This window comes from Chroicocephalus ridibundus, chromosome 8, assembly GCF_963924245.1.
Source record: "Chroicocephalus ridibundus chromosome 8, bChrRid1.1, whole genome shotgun sequence".
In the NCBI taxonomy this organism is placed as follows: Eukaryota; Metazoa; Chordata; class Aves; order Charadriiformes; family Laridae; genus Chroicocephalus; species Chroicocephalus ridibundus.
In genome coordinates, this window is record NC_086291.1 from 22,498,974 (window position 1) to 22,513,036 (window position 14,063).

The 14,063-nt window shown below is 36.4% G+C and overlaps 1 protein-coding gene across 4 annotated transcripts in view; it reads right to left on the bottom strand.

Moving 5' to 3' along the window:
* Nucleotides 1-1,144: 1,144 nt before the first annotated feature.
* The window catches only part of COL11A1 (collagen type XI alpha 1 chain), a 159,762-nt gene continuing 146,843 nt past the window's right edge, over nt 1,145-14,063 (bottom strand). For all 4 annotated transcript variants that reach the window (XM_063344364.1, XM_063344362.1, XM_063344363.1 and 1 more), the window contains 10 exons: nt 11,762-11,815; nt 10,664-10,771; nt 9,995-10,048; nt 9,870-9,905; nt 9,709-9,762; nt 8,634-8,883; nt 6,331-6,443; nt 5,441-5,509; nt 4,530-4,763; nt 1,145-2,818 (listed from right to left, as the gene is read on the bottom strand). In XM_063344364.1, coding sequence (XP_063200434.1) covers nt 2,672-2,818; nt 4,530-4,763; nt 5,441-5,509; nt 6,331-6,443; nt 8,634-8,883; nt 9,709-9,762; nt 9,870-9,905; nt 9,995-10,048; nt 10,664-10,771; nt 11,762-11,815 — 1,119 coding nt within the window. In that variant the 3' untranslated portion in view covers nt 1,145-2,671. The remainder of the gene's footprint in view (nt 2,819-4,529; nt 4,764-5,440; nt 5,510-6,330; nt 6,444-8,633; nt 8,884-9,708; nt 9,763-9,869; nt 9,906-9,994; nt 10,049-10,663; nt 10,772-11,761; nt 11,816-14,063) is intronic.

The window sequence follows — 14,063 nt, forward strand, 5'->3', positions numbered from 1 at the left end:
TCAGAAACTTTGGGAGAACAAGAATAGCACATTGAAACAGAGAACGGACAAAGAGGAGTTAGAGTAACTGGTGGTGGTGAGTTGCTCTCATGACAAGGATAAATGGTAAGGTACCTAGCTAAGGCCTTAAGAATGGCTAAAGAATAAATCCAATGAGTCCTTGCCTGAGAGCTGTAGAAGACGGACTCAAGTTCATTTCCTCCTTTGGGATGTTGACAACGTGAACCTTGGCAAGATATTTGACTAACACTGGAAAAGAGCTGCGTTTGGCTTCTTGCATACACCATTGCTCTCTTAGAAACACCGTTCTCCTGCAGCCTAATCCTGACTCTGCGGAATTACAACTATGTTTATTTTTTTACCTAACTCACCCTAAAGTACCTGACCCAGAAGTGCTGATTGTTTTAGATAGGGTTGAACAGCTCAGCATCTAACTTAATCTAGCCCACCTGAGCAGCAGAAAGTAGCTGCTCCTTTGCCAAACTTATTGGAGCTGCTTTCACAGCTATTGTGGACATAAACAGAGTTCATAAAGAACAGTTAGCAGGTTAAAAAAAAATAAACTGTTTTGGAGTAGTCCTCAGGTGACATACATCATCACCAGTTCTAGTTCCACTATCTAAAACAAGGTATTGGAAATTCTGTGTTCCTGTAGTTTCTAAGTCTTGGTCTAGTTCTTGTCTTCCATTTCCCATCAATAAATAAGGTCATTTGCCTACCTTATGGGATGCTACAGGGATAAGCATGAGATTGTGAAGCCCTCAGATGTTGTAGGTTCTAAGAGAGTGTCTGGGGAAACAATATCGGCTTCCTGTTTTGTGTTCAATAGTATTATGTGGACTGCTGCAGCTACAAATCCATACAAACTGCATGTGAATTTATCAGCCTTGCTGCATACTGCCAATGTCCAGATCAGCATCTTTTCTATTAACACTTCTTTTCCCAGTGCTGTTGCCCAGTGCTTGCCAGGACATGTAGTAAGATTTCTTTTTTTTTTGAGTCTGGATGGTCTGAAAGCAGAATGAAGTTACAGTAATAACAGTGGGTGAGTTTTGGACATTGAAAAAAGAGAATGACCAATCCAGGTAGACAAGACTTGATTTTATTAATAAAATTTGTATTTTCCTCTTTGAGGTGACAGTTACAAACTTTGGTTCAAAAATAAAAGAAAATATGAACAGCAAGAAGTTGACTTTTGAAATCTCACTTTTACATGTATAAACGTGCATAAGAAAATACCAGTTGGAAATGAGCCAGCAGAAACTAGTACTATTTAATTTAACAATTTATAAGAAATAGAAACAAACATTTCTTTTCAAGTCTTACATATATTATGAAAAATAATTACAAAAGGATTTGTGTTGTAAAGCTAAAATGTAATTCCTACTTCCAACTACCTGAATAAAATGTTCAGAGGGAAGGCCAAACAGTTATTTTTTTGAGAATTGAATAGCGAATTCTAACAGTTTGGGTCAAAGACAGCTCTGTAGGAAGCAGTCCCCTCGTATGTTGCTTAGCAACTATGTAGAATCACATGACCTAGACATATTGCATCCCTGGCCTTCAGGTGAAATAACAGGAGAAAAGAATTCATATTAATGGGATGGGCAAATATTGTATAGGACCATTCTGTGGAACTTTTTGTATCCAGTTCAGGAAGCAAACATCCATCATTGCTTACATTAACATCTAAGTAAACACTGCAAAAATCCATAAATAACCATTTAGAATCCAGTTTTAATATTTATGCAGACCAAATAAGCAGAATGGAAAAAAATTCAGATGAGATTTAAAAAAAAGGAAAGCCATGTGACTAATTTATTTCACACAGATTTTTAACAGATCTCTTACATGGAAGTTGTTTTTTTTCTTACATATTTTCCCCACCCAAAAATATAAACTTGTTTATTTTAGGTATATACATGTATCTTATGAAATTCTGGAATTAGAGAAGAAAATAAAAAGTCTGAGGTATAGCACCATGGAACACAGCACCTTTGAAGGTGCTTTGGTTATTGAAATTCATCATCACAGAGTGATATCAGCAGAAAAGAGTTGTTTGAGTGTGCTGCTCAAGATCTTCCAGTTTGCCACCTTAAATTTTGTTGGTGACTTCAAATAACAAAGCTCTTCAACAACAATATATACAAAGGGATTTTATTATTAATCAGAAATGGAATTGGCTTCACTGGCAATTACAGCTTTATTTTTTCAGAATACATACACAGTACTGACAACGTAGTTTTGTAATTCTAAAATAGGAGCCAGGTGCAATTCAGAGACACATGCAAGTTTTGGAAATGGACAGAGAAATAACAGTATAGTACTGTACATAGAATAATTACAGTTTATTAAACACGTTCTTAACACCTCTTTGTTGTGATGGAAGGAGCACCATGTTGTTCGCTTTTTTACAGCACCAAAGGAATCCAAAGGGGGGTGTTCCTAAAGTGAGCCCTATGTTGTCTGTCTGTGCCACAGCATCTTTGCAAAATAAGTTTAAGTCATGTGATTCTGGCCCTACAAGGGCAACAATTACTTTCTAGATAAGACATACATACACAGCAAGACATATTTTCTATGCCATCCTTATTCAAAACTTGCATGTGGCATTAAGTGGGTTGGTAGCACCAAAGTGCAACATTTTTGTTGATCTGATTTTGTCATAAGCTTAACCAAGGAAGCAGACAGGACCGACCTCAAATCCAAACTTCTGGTTCTGATCACCAAAGTCATTGATCATCACATCAACTATAGGCACTTGGTCTATTTTGGGTGTGTTGATTTCGACCACCGTCTTTGCATAGCCCTTTCTTGACTGTTAAAAAACAAGCAAAAAAAGCAAACATGGTTATATATCAGAGCAGCAAGCATGTACTGTAGATCTTCGTAGGCTTCTCTGAAGTGTAGAATTTATAAATTATTGCCCACTCATGTACCAGATATTAAAAATTCTAAATTTTATATTTTCTTAGGATTTTATTTTAAAAATATGATATGGAATGCTTTTAAAAAGAGAACGGCCCATAGCTTTTTGACTTTCTGAAACAGGCCTAGAAATGAAAAATTACTGAAGACATTTAATGTTTCTTAGAAAATTCTGATTTCACATCTACGGTATTTAATAAATAATAACAATATTCTCATAGCAGTGCACGTCTTCCCTGTGAAAAAAATCACTAATTAGTTCTGAAAGACAGAAGAAAAATCTACTTCTAAGAAGAAAGACTGTAACTGTCTCACAAAATACACAGCAGCTGTTTGGACATGAAAGAAAGTAGTAGTCTGACAGGACTGCCAACTGATGCACTTAGAAAGCAGGTTTGAAGGCACACCCTTACTTCGTAACAAAGGCTCTCTGCCTCCTCTGCATATTAGCCACCCAAGTCATCATGTTAGTTATCAGGACTGTACTTTCTTCAGAAGGTCCCTTGTACTTTGCTGAGACCCCTTTCAGCTATGCCAGAGTTGGAGTTTAGATGAGCATCCAAGTTGGCAGATAAGTGTGTTCTCAGTTTAGTGGTAGAGTTATACACTACATCACTTCCATCTCTCTCTGGAGCTCTACACTCACCCACTACGGATAACAAAAGTGAAATAAATATACAGGACATACAGAAGGGCTGACATGAAGCAGTGATGTATTAGAATCTCATTACTGCGGGCAGGAAACTCTGCACCTACCTGAGCTGCATCTCTGTCTCAGAGCCAGGTACATCCTGGCACTTTCAGGTCTCTGATTCACTATCACTGACTTCTCTGGAACTGCTTTCAAAATGCTCCCATATCAACCCCCAAAATAATTAATGAGGCTTCAACTGTCACTTGCTCCTTTGATGTCTTTGTTTCAAAGTGTTCAGTACAAACCATTCTATTTCTGAAAAGAGGTAACAGTTGCTATGCTTACAGAGACCCTGCTGGAGAGGTAGTCAGAGCTGATCCATGTTTGGACGGCTCTGGGGATTTTAGCCAAGCTAAGAAACTATTCTGATAGGTACAATCCACAAACTGCCTGGCTTTGGCTACCAAAAAATGAGAAAAGGAAATACAAAGTCACATGTCAAACTATGCAACTAATTCACTATATTTGGGTATATATGTATGGCTTAGTTCATACATGTTTTTGCCATATTCACTAAATATTCTGTCTGTGTATGCCTTGATTTTGAGTATAAATACATTCTGCTGATGGGTTGCCTCCCCAGATTATGCCTTTTTTGCTTCTGTTCTTTTATACTGTGCTCATACTAGCAGATAGTGTAGTTGCAGCACATTGCTGCTGACAGCCTGTATCCATGCCAGGTTTGTTCCATTTCTGTTGCTTGGCTTATGGTTTGGGTTTGTTTTGGTACATATATGAAAATTAAATAAGGGACTAGTGTACTGTAGTTAACAATCTACTAAAAGGCAGTCTATTAAAACATGTTTAGAAAGCTTTTCTCAGAAGAAAGCTGTGAAAAAATGAATTTGTTTGGTTTTTACTTTAATGGACAGGTTGGTTTTGTAAAGACTTCTGAACCTCTACTTACTGCACAGCCATCGTGAAGGGCTTTGATGTAAGGATTGTTGTCGTAAGACATTTCTTCATCATTTGATCCTAAGAACCTTAGTGCTTTGTCATAGCTGTCAGACGATGCGTCATGCCAAGCTACAGACTGATGACAGTTGTAAGTGAAATTTTGTCTGGCAGAGGCACTCAGTAGTTTAAGGAATGTCATTTGGACCATATTAATGGAATTGCCTTCAACATCCAAATAGGAAAGCTGGAAAATATAAGCAGTTACATAAATATTTATCTTTTTCCTTTGTTAAAATGCAAAACAAAATTATTGTTGACAGAAGAACCACATAACTGTCCTTAATAAAAAAAAATCAACGAACACATAACATTTTATGGTGTTTTATAGTTCAATAAAGCTATGACTCAGTAAATAGATTTTGATGTTGTGGTAATATATTTAAGATGAAGAACTACATATTTTAGCTTCATTCTAATCATAAAGACTGAGAATTTTCCTACCATATAGTGTAAACCAGCAGAATCTCTTTGGGAATCTGTTTTTAGTTAATTACAAAGTTATGTCAGCCTGCAGTCTCATCTTTGCGTGCTCAGTATATTTCCTGTTACCTAGAATGGGGCAGGGGATCTGTGCTCTGGCTGCTTTACTAAGGTTTAGTGGAGAGGTGTGGTCTGCCAGAAGCCAGATCCTCACCAGCAGATGTGCAGGTGACCATTGGGATCATTGTGGGGCAGTACAGAGCGGGCTCCTGCTGTCCAGTGGCAAGAGGCCATATAGCTGCTCTGATATTCACAGCAAAAAGGCTGGGTCTGAAAAGTCTTTTCTTTATCTAAATATTTATAAAATTCCTTGGGATCTTTTGATCACTGATAATGTGTACTTGATTTGTGAATGACTGTTATGTTGCAGTGACAACTTACAAGTTTGCCTCGCTTAAATTCACTAAACCAAGATCCTGGATTCTCCTTTGGCCATGATGAAATTCTAACCTGTGTGGTAAAAGAGCAGAGATAGAAGTAGTTAAAACATATGTTAACAGATATGAAGGTTTTACATTACTTGGGACAAATTTCACATCAGATAGTAAATAATGGTTCTTCTTTCTGAGATCTCAGACTCTTTAAAGCTCCAAAATAGGATGCTTTTCTTGTATAGAATGTCTTCAAATCAGTGACTTTAAACGGAATCCAAGGTGATAGCATATAAAGAGAGCTAGTTCTATTTAAGGGGGACTGTTGTGATCTGTTAAGATTCAGGTAAACTGCTGGGATAAATTGTTTCTGTAAAGAGTGTCTAAATCCGAGCTTTTACTGGTGTTGATGCTGATAGATCTCTCTCATTTAGGCAAGCTTTTGGAAAGCCTTCCTCTACACCATATGCTCCATCAGAGGTAATTTATAACAATGAGCGAGGACACTGTTAATACATAGTGTTTTACACCTACTTCGCATAGCTATAAATGAATAGATATAAATGAACCCACAAGAGAAACACAGTAAGAGTTTACTTTTTAGGTGTCAAACGCTAGATTATACATTTTCACTGGCTGCACAGCTATGTTGCATTCTGAAATGAAGTGAAAGGTTAGCAAGCAGGTACGTAGATTCCCTGTCTAAGCAGAAGGGTGAAAATGCCCTTTGTTGACTCTGTGTACCATTTTACCACTTCATTCAGATTTATGCAAATTTCAATGTAATCAGAAAGACAGATATATGAAAATGTGACAGTGTAACTATCCTGTTTAATTCAACATTGCAACAGCATAGTAGGATCTGTCAACAGCCAACTGAAAACACAGATTGGTACTTACTCCTTCCGATTTCTTATCCGGGTAGATGCAAGTTTCCCCACCTGCTGTGAAATTGCAGTACACTTTGAAGGAGTCTCCAGAACAGCCCTGGTTAGGATCAATCCAATATTCCCCTAAAACAAATGAGAAAATATTTGCCTTACATAGTAGAAATGGTATTTAGAAGATCCAGGTTTTACTGCTACCCAGTGGTCCTACAAAGTTTGTAGCAAAGTTATTTTATCTGAATGATGAGAAAGCAACCCTTTCTTTTCTACCTTGTGATTTGTTGCTGCTGTTAGTGTGTATGAATGATAACACCAGGTTCACAGTCTGTTTTTATCTCCATCCTTTTGGTTTTACATAATTTTACTTCAAACCATGATTCTATTGCAGGATACTGCTGAGGTTTTGGAGGAACTCTGGAGACCTCAGTCTAGAGGAGGAAGGACATGTTGTGTGAAACACACTGCAGATCTCAACAATTTGGCCATTTCAGTATTTCAGCTAGAAGAATAATTTGTACCTGTGGTGATAGCACTCTCAAAAAACAGAGCACAGGCAGCCTTAAGCAGAAATAAGTCATCTGCATACCTATCTACATAAAAAGATGGTCGCACAGGACTTGGTGAGGTTGTAGTTGGCACAAGTACCTACAGCTTCCACTGAGAGAGATATACCTCAAGAAAAGATGTTTTTTATTACTGGGTTATGAAGCTGCAACACTAGTGAAACTTCAGGCTGCTTTAGTTGATTAAAAACACCTTAACTGATGCTTGATTAGGTGACATAGTGGGAAAGACAGTTAAAACTTGCGTGAGGCTTCCCATAGTTTCAGCAGTCCTACCAGACTGGCATGACTGAGAATTCAGGCCCTGCAATGCTAGGGTGAATAAAGGCTGGGGATGAAAGAGCCACAGTCAATCCAAGGTCCATTAAAAAATCAGCACTTTTTAAAATCTACCATTCTAATTATAATGATGATTCCTGTGATGTGGGTCCTTATCCCCAGCTACTTTCAGAGCAGGACAGCAAATTATTTTCTGACACTACAGTTCTAATCCAGTTTCAAGGAAATAGTGGAGGTTTCAAAGAGGCTTGACAAATCCTTTCACCAGTTCTGTCTTCTGAATGCAGGGCATTATGGTATTTTAAAATTCTATTGATTCAGGCTGCATTTATTGAATATTCCCTTGTTCCTGGAGAATCCTGTATTTTAATGAATGCGTTTACTTTTATTTTAACCAAAATAAGATTACTTTGATATGAAGAAAGCTCCAAAGAATAAGCAAATAATGGTAAATGAAGAAGGTGAATGTGTTCTATGAAAAACATTCATTATTATGGAGGTACTGAATTGTAAAATATGTGCTTTTCATATAGCACATACACTGCTTAACTGCTCCTCAAGGCAACCATTTGTTTTTATCTATCTAGAATGAAACCAATAAAATATTATTACACTGTCAAAATCTATTTTTCCTCCCATTTAAAACCAGAAAAATACTGCTTTGAACTGGGAAATATCCACTGCAATTGACAAAAATGTGAAAGGATGAAAACTCTGTGAAGGTTGGCTTTCATTTAAACCTTTCCAGAGGGGTAAATTCACTTTGAAAAAAAGAAGAAAACCACAAAGAATAATTAAATCAAGGTAGTTCTTCAGAACACAGTGTCTTGTTCATGCTACTCTGCATTTTATTAAGCTAGTACTTAGTAGCATTAAACAGTATTGGAGAAACGTGCATATCTATTTGCTGAATGATACAGAACAAGCAGTGGTCATGCAGTAAAACAAATTGTTGTTTCTGAGGGTAAAAGAACAGTACATTTTTTGAGAGCCATAATCAATAATAAATCGTATATAATAGCAATGCTAACTTTAATATTATGCTAAGCTAAAGTATACTAAAATAATTCTTGTTTCTTTTAAAAGAAGCTATTAGCTATCCCAGCATGCTGACATTTGTGATTTTACTTTCTGTTGATCTAAACAGCATCAATCTTTCATCCCTCTCCTATTTGGATAGTTCTGGAAATGCAAGGCCCACCTTTCGAAACAATAACTGTTTTTTTATTTAGCACTTTAAAAACTTTTAAGTCTAAAACCACATGAGGTTATGTATTTAACGAATTTTGGCTTTTAAAGAGACAGCACCTGTTACTTAAAGTTTATAAACTTTTATACCTGCAAAAATAGATTTAAAGTGACTGTATTTATTGAGCAACTATATTAACTATCTACCGATAATTAATTATTTTGCCAAAGTATCTTAGCAGATCATAACTTCAGCCTTGTTTGCCTTTGTCATGCAATAACATACCATCTGGGAAGTCTGGGTGGCAGAGTTGCAAGTCTTTGCAGGTTCGCGCTGGATTATTCTGAGTGCCCATTGGATACTTCATATGCTCAATGTCTTGCTTCAGTGAATTCAATGAACCAAAGATCTCTTCCATGCCATCGGAATAATCCAGAATATTATCACCAGCATCAGATAACATGTAGTCAGGAGATCTTCTTGTCTTTTTGGGTGATTGGATTGGAAGCGGCTGAATTACCTCACCCGGAGGACCCTGGGTGGAAAACGATATATCTGGTTACCTTTCTGTTTGTTTTTCAGCTGCCTAAATACACAGAGGAAGACCACAGAACGTGTCTTGGAGATGCTTTGAATAGGCTTTACTTCTTTTTTTCTTTACTTCTTTTTTTCACTTATTTCCTTCAGTTTTCTGCCTATGTACTTTGATTTACTTGCAGAAAAAGATGATTATAGAAGGCCAAACCATTGTTGTGCTCTAAACTCTTCCCACTATATTGCTGTTTGGGGAAGAGTGTGCTGCCCTCACATAAGCGTGCAGAACTGACTTGCAATTGTCTCTTTATCCCTAGCAATTCCCTCAAGCAAAGGCATAGGCTATGACAAATGAAAACTGGATGTTTCCTCTGATAAAACTTTAAAAATTCCACTTGGGGTCTATAAAGCAGTATTTAATTTCAAGAAATTGAAACACTACATTCAGATTTGGATTGTTTTCATTTTAGGTCGTTATGATACGAAAAAAGAAATAGTAGAAACGGAGTATTAACAGGGGGAAACCAAAATCATTCAGTTTCCTGTGATTCAATATAACACATTAAGTAATTATTGGGGGGGGGGGTTTGTTTGTGTGTGTGGTTTGTTTTGGTTTTTTTTTTTTTTAAGTTCCTTATGTTTTTTTCAATGCAGACAATGTATTTCTGTGTCTGGTGGATCTGTGTTTCCTGAAAAATGAATTTTGAAACAATCATTAATATTTTCCTTATCTGCAAGTTCAAAAATGGTGTTTTCTACCTGTGTCAAAACAGGATCATCATGTCAGTGTAATGTGCATGCATGCCAAATAAGAGTTCTTACTTACTGGAGGACCAGGTGGACCAGGTAACCCACTGTCACCCTTTTGACCAGCAGGACCCTATAAAGCAATGAGAGAAATGCAGTGCTGATCATGCTGCGCAATGTTAAAAAATAACACACAAAAGTTAAGTAAAAGAGCAAAAAATATGGAGGAGAATTACTCACGCTGGATCCTTTGGAACCTTTTGGACCTTGGGGACCCTATGGACAAGAACATATAACTGTAGTTGGAGTATATTCCATGCAACATGGGAGTGTTTTGAACGGGAGGACTGGATGAAATTACTTACAGGTAAACCAGGAGGACCAGGGGGTCCAAGTGGACCTGCAGGACCAGAAATTCCCTAAGAAAGAATAAGATAATAAGTACAGAACTGAAGTATTCTACATGTTGGATTAAAACATGCGTATCTATGACAAAGGTGGTCCTGCTAAGCATCCAACCCTGACAGGTTTTGATTTAGGCCATTTGCTAGGGTCTGAGATAGTTTGGAAGTTTAAAATATTATCTGACAGTTTGAGTTGCTTGTAGTTGTTCTTACGCTGCAGTACTTGTAGTCACAACTGTGTTCCCCTTCAGACTGGCTTGGAAAACTCACTTTTTACATAGTGCCTTAAAATATGGCTTAATAACTAGGAGAAAGGAAGCTACTTCGGGTAGTGCAGTTAATAAACATGATGAGATTTGTGCTGCTAGTTTTATCTTGTCCCTAACTTAGGTGTATGTGTTTCCTTCACATTCGTGCACAAAATTGTATATCTTCTGAAACATGCTGATCTCGTTTTAACCTGTTTAATTGCACTGTGTTTGTACAATACCTAAGAAAGTTTTAACCTCTAGCAGGAGGCTCTGGGGATTAAATTTTTATAGCAACTTTAAGTCTCTCAAAAGAAAGACTGGAATATTTGCTCTTCGCTTGCATGGAACTTGAATGAAAACACAAGTATGTTTTACTCACTGCATCACCCTTGGCTCCAGGAGATCCCTGTGGGCCAGGAAGACCCCTGTCACCCTTTTCACCCTGCTCTCCCGGAGGTCCAATCAGACCAATCAAACCAGGATGTCCCTAAACAAGACAGAAGAAAATATAGTTAAACCTCAATATATATAATGTAAATGTGCTTTGCAAACACACAAATTAGAGCACTCTCAAATGTCATCACTGTTGCTAGTCAACAATCAACCTGAAAACAAATTATTCTGAAAGCATATTCTTTGTTGGTAGTGGCCTTTAGACTTGTAGATTATTTGCAAGCTGTGACCACTTATTCAATGAAAGATATCTTACTGAAACTAATACAGAAATAACAATACCCGTGGGTACACATTTCATACCAACTTTCACATTTAGATACTATTATGCATATTACAGAATTGCACATTTTTTGCCACATGTAACATAGCTGTATAAACAGCTGATCCAAGCACATAAAAAAACCCCCTGAAATTCACAGGATATAATTCATTAATTATATTAATGATTATTATATTATATTGTTTATATTATATTAATTATATTAATGATTAATTATTAATATAATTAATGAATTATATTAATAAGTAGTCGTATCCCTTTCTCTATAGCTTTTCTCTGATACAGAAGCAATCAATTAATTGTTGGGACTCCATTAGAAAAATGCTATCCCGGATGTCTCAATCCCTTATTTCAAAAGAAAGTACTATAGCTGTTTAATATTTACATTTTGTTGTTTTAAAATAAAAATCGTGAATACTTTTTATTTCTACTTACTTTGTTTTTGTAAAACCAACAGTTCTTTTTACATCAATGTCTTTGGAATTTTCATTGCAAGGAAGAATCACATGGGCAACAGATTACCACACGGGCAGCAATCGTTTTCTTTCTATGTATTTCCAGGATATCAGATGTGGCTTAAAACTTCATGATTACTACTAAGGCTGTGGGAAACTGACTGATAGACATGGTAAGTTGCCTTGCTTTCTGATACAAAAACCCTAGTGTTTCTTTCTGCTAATTTTATACAGACTTTTGGACTGGATCAAAATTACAAAGACACAAACAGTGAATAAAATATACCTTCTCTCCTTTGGAACCTGGATCTCCTTTCAGGCCAGGCAACCCAGGTGGACCCTAAAAAAATCAAGGGAAGTAATGTTAAAATAAGTTTTAACAAACTGCACAGATCATGTTTTCTTGAAATATTAAAGGCAGTGTAAGTCAGAGTCATTCAGTCGTTGATGGTTGTGATTGATGGCATGTGATTTAGGGCCCAAGATAAAGTTTAAATGCATGTTTAAAAGACATAATGATTCTACTGTAGCATTTAAATTACTTTGTAATTAGAAAACCATAAAGGGTTGTATGGTTATAAATCTATGAAGCAGAGGGTCAACTAAACTCTTAAAAAGCACTGAAATCATCCAGTGAAGCAAGTGATATTAAAAAATACATTCAAATAATTTTCTGTTGATTAGCCTTATTGTGCTTGTGGTTATATTACATGCTTTCTGTTATTACTTCACCTTAATTGCAGTACCTTATTTTATTTGCTTATTTTAGCCCTTTCTTTCATAAGACAGTGGAAAGTATTTGCAAATGAGAATTTGTTTTGTGCCAGTTTACTACAGCTCAGTAAGATTTTTGCAGCCTATAAATCAGGTTGCTTATAATAACTGTTCCTCAATATTGTTTTGTTGGAGAACTACCTCATGTTTTGTTTCAGCACTCGGGATGTTGTTTTGGGAATATGGTTTCCTTGACTTGCCACCTGAAATTCTTGTAAGACCATGAATAATCAATATTTTCTAAATATTCAAATCTTTTCTTCTCAACATTGCAAGCTTACTTAATGTCATCTAGGTGTGCTAGCTCCAGTGACACGTGCAAGCTTATGGTCCTTTGTCACTTTTGTAAATGTGATTAATTACACAAATTACTTAGGTTTTGCAATACTACTATGGGCAATCCTAAATGCTTTTAGGAACTGCCTTATTCTCTTTGGGCCTCCACTCCTCATTGTTTAGGGATAATACCTCTACCTTACAAAGGTGTTAAACTGATATCTTTTCAGGTACTTGCATGGCTCTCATCATATAGGCAGCGTACAACTTTTAATTTGTATTTACAAAAAAATGTGTAGTTGCAAACAAATTTGTATTTACATCCTTTCTGCAGCACAGCAAAGACATACGTTACTTTACAAAACTAAGTAAGAAATGTTCTTTATTCTGAGTTTTAACTGCAGTTGTATCTAAACATTACTCCATGCAACTAGATTTCTGTAAACAGAAATGCGCTAGGGCAGGAGACAGAGCTGTGAACAACCAACATAGGGTCAATAGAACCATTCTAAAAGCCCTTCCATATTTTTGGAGTGGGTGCAGGAAGGGGACAATCGAAAAGACTAATTTTTTTCATGTGGTTCCAATGGAAGCTGATGCTTAGAGAATCTATTGGAAAACTCCATTGCAGTCTTGGTACCTGGGAAACTAAGGTGAAGGATAAATATACTCACATACATAGATCTTATTTTCTTCACATCCCTTGCAAAAAACACTGAACAATCTTGTTATAAATTGACATAAGCTTGTTTCCCCTGCTTTTTTTTAAATCTTTACTGGGGTCATAAGAGTAATCCATTAAAGATACTATTTTACCAGTAGTCAAAAATATAGCTGGATAAATGTAATAGAAAAAGATTATATGTGAAGTTTAAGTCTCCTTTGTTTGCTTTTTCTCCAGCTTTTTAATTATTCTAATCCTTGTTTATAATTTTTTGAGCAATATGAGAGATCTTCTGAGGTTCATAACAATGGCAGTGCTGGTCTTGTGTAACTTGTCCAGAATGAGGTGAAAAATTCAGGCCATGCAGTGCATATGCAAGCACAGAAAAGACATTCATTTCTCAGAGGCTATTAATCTCACACTCAACATGTATGCATTAGGCGTAGAGCTGCTAGACTAAGTCAGTATCTCATCACTACTAGTCTCCTGCTGGCAGTAGACATCTGTGAAGTTATGATACGGATAGCAGTAATAAGTGACCTTTTCAACCTGGCACAGATTCAAAAGTGCCATAACACTTCATGTACAAAATATTATTCAGTGCGTATCCTTTCCATCTCTACTTCAGGATATCATTAGATGCAAAAGCCTAGGCAAATACATAATTCATGAATGAAAAGTGAAATTTTTAAGCTTTTGGAATACAGAATCAGACATTTTCACCTGCAGTGTGTTGTGCTCTACTGCAAATCTGCTTTCATATTCTTCTCCTGATAGCAATCTGCTGCGGAGGGAGGGAGGTGAAGGAGGGAGACTTAACCTCAGCAACTTTTACATATAAACATTACTTTCTTAAAATCCAAAATAAAGTTTA